This window comes from Benincasa hispida, chromosome 2 (assembly GCF_009727055.1).
Source record: "Benincasa hispida cultivar B227 chromosome 2, ASM972705v1, whole genome shotgun sequence".
Lineage (NCBI taxonomy): Eukaryota > Viridiplantae > Streptophyta > Magnoliopsida > Cucurbitales > Cucurbitaceae > Benincasa > Benincasa hispida.
In genome coordinates this window covers 49535458-49546283 of record NC_052350.1, presented here as the reverse complement: position 1 = coordinate 49546283, position 10826 = coordinate 49535458, and the positions used below count along the sequence as shown (strand labels likewise).

Sequence of the window (10826 nt, the reverse complement as noted above, 5' to 3'; positions counted from 1 at the left end):
TTTTCCTAAAATATTTCTAAGACTTAGGGATTGAAAGCTTAACTTTCAAAAGGTCTTTACTAAATTTCGGAACATCGCATGATTTATTTCAAAAAGAAATTTTCCATCGGGGTGTCAAATGATTTATCCTTGCACAAAAATTTTCTTTATTGCTATTTTTTTTTCTAACCTTGCACTTATCCGAGTGCCTTACTTTCATTTTGGCTTGCCCCCACGGGTGTCATGCGAACATCCAACTACGAGCAATGCACTCTTTCTCAGACTAAACTCATACCGATTTGGCATTGGAGTTGCGGTCATTAATTTAAATGTTGATCCTGGTGACTTACTTTCGTTTTGGCTTTCCCCCACGTGTGTCATGCGGACATCCAACTACAGGTAAGTGCCTTTCATAATTTAACTCCTACCAACATGGGTTTCCTATTGAGTTGACAGTGGAGTTGTTATTCTCAATTTTTTTTATAGCAAGGTCGAAAATAAATACCTCACCCCCAAATTTAAAATGCGGTAATGTCCTCATTGCCAAAAGAAATTAAAATAAGTCATGCGATTGTCATAGAATGCGTTGTAAAGAGAGTTTGAAAGAAAGCTAGAAAACCCCTAACTTCTAGAAATATTTCATGAGGTGACTATCTTAAGATTAAGTTGACTCTAGAATATACGAAAGAGATAGAAGCATATTTTTCATCATTAAAATCATACTTGGTAAAGAAACAAAATGTGGTAAACTACTAAATTTATCTACTTGTTAAATGATTGCGGTAATCAAGAAGGATGCGGTGATAAAACTTTGAAAAGTGAAATGCAATGTGATTGCGCAAAATTTGAAATAAGGATAAGGAAGAGTACACCCCCAAATTTTGCCCTGTCGCCCGTAATGTGTATTGATGCATCCATCCTTGCGACGATCTTTGCTTCTGTGGATTGTGGTGATGGAGTGAGATCATTTGCTTCTTCTGGTAATATTTCCGCAATCTTGTGCCTTAACCATTGTAAACAGACAAAGAGAGGGTTAAATGATTTTAAAACAAAACAACAAGTTTTCTTTTTTTCTTTTTTTTTTTGTTCTTTTTTAGACAGAAATTATAAGAATGAGTAAGATGCAGATAGTTTGAATAAAAGTAAAGTGACGAAGGAAACAGAGTTCAAGAGTCATGTAAGAGGGTAGTCCGGATTTTTCAACTTTGCGGAGGCTGTTTTTGGCTGGAAATCTCCTCAGCAATATGACTTGATCCGTTGTCCATTAACCTTGAATGTTCAATTGCCATCCTAGGTGATCATTTCCACCGTACCATGTGGAAATATTTCTTTGATGATGAATAGACCGGACCATCACGATTTTAATTTTCCTGAGAAGAGCCGAAATCTTGAATTGAAAAGTAAGACCTTTTGCCCGATTCGAAGGTTTCTAGCGCATATGCATTTATCATGCCAACGCTTGGTGCACTCTTTATAAATCTTTGCATTCTCATATGCGTTGATCCTTCATTCTTCTAGCTCGACCAGCTGTAGTTTTCTTGCTTCTCCTGCTTTCTTTAAATCGAAATTCAACTTCTTGACCACCCATAATGCTTTATACTCCAAATCCAAAGGCAAATGACACGCCTTGCCAAATATCAACGCGTAGGGGGACATACCTATTGGTGTTTTAAATGCGGTTTGGTATGCCCACAATGCATCATCAAGCTTCATTGCCCAATCTTTTTGTGAAGGTTTTACTACCCTTCTCAAGTATCAATTTAATTTCACTATTGGACATTTTAGGCTGGCCATTCGTTTGTGGATGGTATGCGGTGGCCACTTTGTGAAGGATATTGTACTTGCACAATAGCTCCTTGATATTGTGATTGACAAAGTGTGATCCTTCATCACTTATGATGGCACAGGGAGTGCCAAAATACGTGAAAATATTTCTTTTGAGGACCTGGGAGATTACCGCCGTATCACTTGCGGCGCATGCTATTGCCTCTACTGAATTGGAGACATAATTGATGGCTAATAAAATATAGTGCTTGCCATGCGAAAGAGGGAATGGTCGCATGAAATCAATCCCCTGTACATCGAATAATTCCAGCTCCAAGATGGTATTCATTGTCATTGCATTCTTCCATGAAATGTTGCCGGTGCGTTGATACCGATCACATTTCATTGCGTAGTCATCAGCATCCTTAAATAATGAAGGCCAAAAGAATCCACTTTGCAAAACTTTGGTTGCAGTGCGTTGTCCTCCAAAGTGCCCTGGCAAATCGTGGCACTATGACAATATGCGTTGTTGAGCAGCATTGGGTACGTATAATTGAATGATTTGGTCTGCACCCCTTCTATAGAGATTTGGCTTATCCCAATAATAATGTTTGCATTCATGCTTGAACTTCTTTTGTTGATGGTAGGTGTAATCTTCAGGAAATTGTTCACAAACTAAATAATTAATGATGCCCGCATACCAGGGCAAATCTTCTATGTGGAACAGCTGCTCGTCCGAAAACATGACACTCATTTTAGATTCATTGCGGTCAACCTCAGGATTTTCCAATCTGGACAAGTGATCCGCAACTTGATTCTTTATCCCCTTCCGATCAATTATCTCGATATCAAATTCTTGAAGGAGGAGAACCCATCTGATCAACCTCGACTTTGCGTCTTTTTTTGTCATTAAATATTTGATTCCCGAGTGATCAGTGTGAATGAATACCTTGGTTCCCAACAGACATGCCCTGAATTTCTCCAACGCAAAAATCACAGCCAGGAGTTCTTTCTCAGTGGTTGTATAATTTATTTGAGCAGGGTTTAGAGTTTTACTCGCATATACTATGGGGTGCAAAATAGTTTTCTTCTTTTGAGCTAATGCAGCCCCCTTTGCATACTCGCTTGCTTCGCACATGACTTTAAATGGCATTGTCCAATCCGACGCATTAGTACGGGCACGGTAATCAGCGCATCTTTTAATACTCTGAATGCGTTGAGGCAATTGTTGTCAAACTCAAATTTTTCTGTCAGCCTCTAACAACACACTCAGTGGTCATGCAATCTTAGAAAAGTCTTTGACGAATCGTCTGTAAAATCCAGCGTGCCCCAAGAAGCTTCACACAACCTTTACGTTGGTTGGAGGTGGGAGTTTTTCAATCGATTCAATCTTTGCTTTGTCCACCTCCAACCCTTCCCGGGAGATTTTGTGTCCCAACACTATACCCTCCTTAACCATGAAATGACACTTTTCTCAAATGAGCACCAGATTTGTTTCTTTACATCTTTTCAAAATCTTCTCCAAGTTGGCTAAGAAGACTTCATAAGTGTTCCCATAAACGGAGAAGTCATCCATAAATATTTTCACTGAGTCCTTGAGATAATTTGAAAAGATCGCCATCATGCACCTTTGGAATGTGCTTGGTGCATTCCAGAGGCCAAATGGCATGCGGCCGAAAAGCAAACGTCCCATATGGGCAGGTGAATGTGGTCTTGTCTTGATCTTCAAGAGCTATCATAATTTGATTGTATCCGGCATACCCATCCAAGAAGCAATAAAAATCATTCCCTACTAGTCTGTCTAGCATTTGATCGATAAAAGGCAGAGGGAAGTGATCTTTCTTTATGGCCACATTTAGCTTGCGGTAGTCGATACATATGTGTCATCCAGTGATGGTTCTTTGCGGTATTAACGCGTTGTTCTCATTTGGGACTACCGTCATTCCGCCCTTCTTCGGCACACATTGCACGGGGCTGACCCACATGCTATCTGCTATGGGATAGATAATGCCTGCATCCAGCCACTTGATAATCTCCTTTTTGACGACCTCCTTCATTGCAGGGTTAAGTCTGCATTGATTTTCAATTTTTGCTTTATGGTCGTCCTCAAGACGAATATGGTGCATGTAGTACGCGAGGCTAATTCCTATGATGTCAGCGAGCGTCCAGCCAATTCCTTGCACATGTTTCTTGAGAATTCTCATCAATGCATTCTCTTGATCTTCATTGAGCGTAGAGGAAATTATCACTGGTAGCTTCTCATTCTGCCCCAAAAATGCGTACTTCAAATGGGTTGGTAGGGTCTTTTGTTCAAGTGTTGATGGTTCCACGAGGAAAGGTTGCGTTGTTTTTCTTTCTTCTTTTGGCTCTTTTTCTTGCGTTACGATCATTTCTTCTTCTTTTTTTAGTTTTGTTACGATCGCATTGCAAGCAGCTACGGATGCGTTGGCATCCTCTTCTTCACACTCTTCATCAGACTTTTCTTCTTCAATTGAATTCAGGTCATCATCAGAATCTTGCAGGTCTTCTTCATCTGGAAATTTCCTGGCATGAATTATATTAAATTTGAGCTTCTGTCCATTTATACTCAAAGTGATTTCTCCCTCGTGCACATGAATTTGAGCACGACATGTTGATAGGAAAGGTCGCCCCAAAATGATGGGCACATCTTTGTCGGCCTCATAGTCTAGAATGATGAAGTCAGCTGGCAGAATAAATTTATTTATCGTGATCAGCACATCCTTCACCTTACTTCTGAATGAACCAAAGATCTGTCAGCCAATTGGAGAGTCACTGATGTGGGCATAAGTTTCCCCACATTTAACTGTCTAAAAATTGACAGCGACATCAAATTTATGCTAGCCCGCAAGTCACACAGGGCATGCTCAATATAGAGTCCTCCTATGGAGCAGGGAATAGTGAAGCTCTCAGGATCGCTCATCTTCGGTGGGATAATGGATTTGGAACTTTGCGTTAATGCCACCGTGGCAAATTTTCCAGTGCCTCTTTTCTTAGTTACCATGTCCTTCAAAAACTTGGCATAAGTAGGCATTTCCTTAATCACTTCACTGAAAGGAATGTTAACATGTAGTTGCTTTAACATAGATAAGAAGCGTTGGTATTGTACCTCTTCATTTTTCTTCTTCCTTAGCCTCTGAGGGAAAGGTGGTAATTGAACTTTCACGGTTCCCATTTCTTTTGACTTCGAGGTCGGCGCAACCTCAGGTTCCACTACTTCATTTTCTCTTTCTTCTTCTTGGGTTACCACAATCTTAGGCTCTATTGCGATGGAAGTTGTTCTACTATGCTTCTTCTTTTCCCCCTCCACAGTCTTTCCACTACGCAATATCACAACCTGGCATTGCTCCTTACCTGATCCCCCTGGGTTGCATGGAAGTTCGGTAGAACTTGGTAACGCCCCTTGCGATCTACTTTTCAGGTCACTCGCAATCTGGCCCATTTGCAATTCAAGGTTGCGGATGGACGTAGCCTGATTTTGAAGCATTGTCTCATTTTTCTCTATATATTGCTTCAATAGGCTTCCTAGAGGATTGCGGTGGTTGTTGTGAGCTACTTGCTTGATTGCTCTGTTGACCGTTGTTGCGTTGGAAGAATCCTAGTGGCCCTTCTTTTTGCACCACAGGTTGAAAATTTTGTTGTTGATCCAGGAAAAATTGGGGTGGTTTCTCCACCCGGGGTTGTAAGTGTTTGAAAAGGGATTATTCTTTACAAAATATACAGATTGTGGATTTTGCGGGCAATCTTCCACCGCTTTCCCAACACTACAAGTCGAATTATTGCGTTGATTTGCCCACCTTGCAGTGTTGGGCTGGTGATTGCCATTCCTTGAATCAAATTCATCATTGCGATCATTTGGTTTTTTAATGAAACAATAGCACCGTTGTTTGCATCAGAATATTTAAGTCTCAATCTCTGGTCACTCTCCCTCCAGTCTTCATGGTTCTTGGAGATACGGTCTAGGATATTCTTCGCCTCATCGTAAGTTTTGTCAAGCAGACCACCAACGGCTGCCGCATTGGCAGCAATCTGCGAATCGGGATTCAAAATGTGATAGAAAATTTCCATTTGAAGACAGTGTGGTAGCCCATTATGCGGCCAATCTCGGACCAACCTTTTAAACCTCGCCCAAGCATCGCTGAGTGATTCGTCCATATCTTGTTCAAAAATAGTAATAAGCTTCCTTCGTCTTGCATTCTCGGTAGGTGGAAAATACTTTTTCATGAATTTCTCTACTACCTGCTCCCAAGAAGTAAACTCTCCTCGTTCGAGCGAATAAGCCCATTTCCTAGCCTGATCATAGAGAAAAAATGGGAACAACATTAGTCGAACTTCTTCAGCAGAGATGTTCGGGAACACAAAAGTATTGCAGATTTTAATAAAACTTTAGAGGTGGGCGTGCGGATCCTCGCCATGCCTTCATCAATGCATTCTCTTGATCTTCGTTGAGCGTAGAGGAAATTATCACTGGTTTCATCTCGAATCTACTTCCATCGAGGGCAAGCCTCATGATTCCCGGAGAGAAATCATAGAGGTTTGGCGATGCATAGTCCCTAATGGGTCTATTGCGATCGTTTGCCAACAGAATCGGATTCGCCATGACATTATTATCATTTGGTGCTCCTCCTCCAGACTGCTCCGCCATCTCTTCTTTGTCTGATTGTGGTTGCTATTGGCAGTCTCGTAGTCTTCTTCAAAATATTCTCTCAGTCTCTGGGTCGTAGTTCACTAGAGAGTGAGAGTTCTGCAAAGAAATCACAAAAATTACCGTTAACAAACTATTTTGCCGAAGTCCCCAACAACGACGCCAAAAACTTGATGCGATTTTTTATTAAGTGGAAATACAGATGATATGCATTGATGATTGCATTGTGCACTCAAGTTTCCCAAGCGGAATTTTAGTGTAAATTCCACTGAGTTTCCTGGTAAGTCCAGGGTCGAACACAAGGACTTGTGAAAATAGATGCATTGATAATGTTTATGAAAACTTTGTGGTAACCAGGTAAATAAATAAAGTTGTTGCGCTGGTGAAAAAGAAGTAAATAAAGACGGCGAATTTGAGAAAGATAGTTGCGTTGATAGATGCAATGAGTATGCGATGAATGGGTCGAGAAGATCTTTAGCTAGCGTTACTCGGGAATGCGTTAAACTATGCGATCATGCTACAACCATGCACAACAAGTCATTTCCCAATGTAAACGCGATGCTCCTAAGTCTAGGATGCATGTGTTGAATGCAAAATGTCCATAAAACTTATTCCTAAGTCTCTACTCTTGTCCTATGCATTGATGCAAAATGCATGAAAGCAAGCTGACCGCATACAATCATATCTTATCACTAAGATGCATGCGATGCATTAATAACAAATAATGCTCATTCCTAAACGCCTATCTCTCGTTTATGCATTCTAATCTGGTTCTTCCAAACCTAGATTCTGACCTGACCTTCCCAAGTCTAGATTCTATCCTTAGACTACCCTCCCGAGTATCTCTAATGGACGAATGAAGCATACATAAACAAGATAATCGCAAAGAATGAAGATTTCCTAGCTGTGCTAGCTAAATGCTTCTCAACCCATTCAACTGCTTTAGCTACTCATGCGTGAATCACAGAGAGTGAAAAAAATATAGAGAAAGAAATTCCATTCTTATAAATGAGTTGAGTACAAAATGCCAATGGAAGTTTAAGATAGAGAGCCTGGTAGCAATTCCTTGCTGACCGAGGCTTTTTACACTGGAATCTCTATTCTGATCTAAAGATGTTCCCGCTTCCATAGGCGTCGGCGCTCTCTCTGTCTTAGAGCTTCTAGTGCTTTCCCAAGCTTACTGGAATGATCTACTGGCACACTTTCTTCCTCGCGTCCGCCTTCAAATAAAAAAAAAAACTATGGACAGAGGCGTGGACTTGTAAAATGGTGAATTAATCGACTGCTTAACCTCTTCTCTGAAGAATGCACTTGGTATTTATAGAGCTTCCATGGTGAAAGACGACTTCTCTCTCCCGGTTGTACAGATGGGACAACTTTAATTCCCGATTGACGTACCGAATAATTATCATCGATAAAGCTGAATGTACTTCGTGACCTTTATCGGTTGTCAACTTAATTTGGATCCGACTATCATCAGCTTTCTGTCCCATCACTCTTAATTATCCTTTCTCCCGGATGTGCCCACCATGTTGCGCTGACCAAGTTGCGGCGATCCTTCTCGGACGAATGTGTGCAAGCATGATCAATACAAAGCCTTGCAGTGAAGTTGCACCCGACCAATGAATTCCTATGATCGCAATCTTTGCATTGCGTTAACGCATATTCTACACAAAAATATGAAGATCAACTGTTCTAATGCGTTGAACGCATGCGGCCACAATATTATAGATTTTATGCATAATGGACGCAATTTATCATATTTCGTCAACGCAATCCAACATTGTTTAAGAACTTAGCATTATGATAACGTGCATTTTTGCCCGTTATCAAAAACCTAGAACCAAAGTCATCGCAAACTCCAGCCCCAAGAATACAGAAAGCAAGGGACCTCAAGGAACAGTCAAAAGATCAGGAAGTACGACGGGATCCTCCATCTTTCCCGTCTAGGCTGAAAAAGAAAGAAAGATGATAGTAAACAATTCAAGAGGTTTTTGGATGTTCTCCGACAGCTACATATCAACATTCCCCTAGTAGAAGCGCTGAAACAAATGCCCAGCTATGTGAAGTTCCTCAAGGATATACTCGCCAATAAGAGAAAGATCGGGGAAAATGAAACTGTTGCACTAACGTATGAGTGTAGTGCGCTCTTCCAGAACAACATCCCCAAGAAAATGAAAGATCCAGGGAGCTTCACATTGCCATGTTCAATCGGGGGTAAAGAAGTCGGAAATGCGTTTTGTGACTTAAGGGCAAGTGTTAACCTGATGCCTTTATCAATCTTCAAGAAGTTAAACATCGACAACGCAAGACCCACCACAGTCACGTTGCAGTTGGCTGACAGATCAATAACGCATTCAGAGGGAAAGATAGAGGTGTACTCGTGNCAGTCACGTTGCAGTTGGCTGACAGATCAATAACGCATTCAGAGGGAAAGATAGAGGTGTACTCGTGCAAGTGGATAATTCATCTTTCCTGCTGACTTTATTATACTGGATTACGAAGCTGACACTGAGGTGTCGATCATATTGGGTCGCCCGTTTCTTGCAACAGAGCGAGCGCTGATCGACGTACAAAAAGGAGAACTCACTATAAGAGTTGACAATCAGCAAGTAAAGTTCAACGTTCTCAATGTGTTGAAATACCCAGATGATATGGAAAATTGCCAGTATATTGGAGAACTACAGGAAGAATAATGGCACGAGTTTCAAGAAGAATCGAAAGAAGAAGACTTTGAGGTTGGCGCAATGCTGGAGGAGAATTGTGCCGCAATACAGACTGACCTAGATTTCGAATCAATAAAGTTATCTGAAGGATCAATACAGCAAACTAAGCCATCTTTGGAAGAACTACCCATGTTAGAGTTGAAGGCGCTACCAGTGCACCTCAAATATGTTTATTTAGGAGGCAACGACACTCTACCAGTCATAATCTCTGCCTTATTGAGCAAAGAAAAAGAGGAAGCACTTATTCAGATCCTCAAGAAATACGTGAAAGCCTTGGGATGGACCTTAACGGACATTCGAGGGATCAATCCCTCATATTGCATGCACAAGATCCATCTTGAAGAGGGAAAAACAGGATCCGTAGAGAGCCAGCGCTGTCTGAACCTTGCCATGAGGGAGGTTGTCAAGAAAGAAATTGTGAAGTGGCTTGATGCAGGTGTCATTTACCCCATATCTGATAGTAGCTGGGTAGGCCCAGTGCAGTGCATGACAGTCGTCACCAATAGAAAAAAGAATTAATTCCAACCAGAACAACCACGGGTGGAGAATATGCGTGGATTATATCAAGCTAAATTTGGCCACAAAGAAGGATCTTTTTCCACTACCATTTATTGATCAAATGTTGGATAGGCTTGCAGGAAATGAATTCTTTTTCTTTCTTGACGGCTATTCAGTGTATAACCAGATCGTGATTACGCCAGAAGATCAGGACAAAATAACTTTCACATGCCCATTCGGCACATTTGCATTCCGTCGCATGCCATTTGGACTCTGTAATGCACCAGGCACCTTCCAAAGTTGTATGATGGACATTTTCTCAGATTTCTGGAGGAGTCAGTCGAGGTGTTCATGGATGACTTTTCGATTTTTGGCAACACCGATGAATCTTGTTTATCAAATCTAGAAAAAGTTTTGAAGAGATACGTTGAAAATTTTTTTGTTTTGAAATGGGAGAAATGCCATTTTATGGTAGAAGAAGGAATAGTGCTAGGTCATAAGATATCAAAGGTAGGATTGGAAGTGAATCAAGCAAAAATTGACGCAATATCCAAGTTACCACCACCAGTCAATGTGAAAACACTTAGGCGTCTTTTGGGACATGCGGGGTTCTATTGAAGATTCATCTGCAATTTTTCTCAAATTGCAAGACCTCTAAGTGTGCTCCTCAAGATTGACCGTGAATATGATTTTGATGACGCATTCGCTGAAGCATTCCACACGCTGAGAAATGCGCTCATCACCGCACCAATTCTGGTTGCACCCGATTGGACGCAACCATTTGCGTTGATGTGTGACGCAAGTGAATATGTAGTGGGCGTAGTCTTAAGCCAACAAAGAGACAGAGTTCTACATCCTATCTATTATGCCAGTAAGATGCTGAATGATTCACAAGAAAATTATACAACCACAAAAAAAGAAATGCTTGCAGTGGTGTTTGCCTTGGAGAAATTTTGGAAGTACCTGATTGGATCAAATGTAGTGGTGTATATTGATCATTCTGCGATCAAATACCTCATGAAGAAAAAGGACGCAAAACCTAGACTGATTAGGTGGGTACTACTCCTGCAAGAATTTGACCTAGAAATCAAAGATCGGAAGGGCACTGAGAACCAAGTCGCAGATCATTTATCACGATTAGAAAATTGTGAGGTTCAGAAGAAAGAGAAAGAAATTGAAGATAGATTCCCTGACAA

At 41.0% G+C, this 10826-nt stretch overlaps 1 protein-coding gene across 1 annotated transcript; it reads left to right on the top strand.

Annotated features, from left to right (window-relative positions):
* The first annotated feature begins 8457 nt into the window (after positions 1-8457).
* LOC120072138 lies at positions 8458-9102 on the top strand. The gene is made up of 2 exons (XM_039024551.1): positions 8458-8806; positions 8912-9102. Exons 1-2 carry the CDS (start codon positions 8458-8460, stop codon positions 9100-9102), a joined length of 540 nt encoding a protein of 179 aa, XP_038880479.1.
* Positions 9103-10826: the final 1724 nt, after the last annotated feature.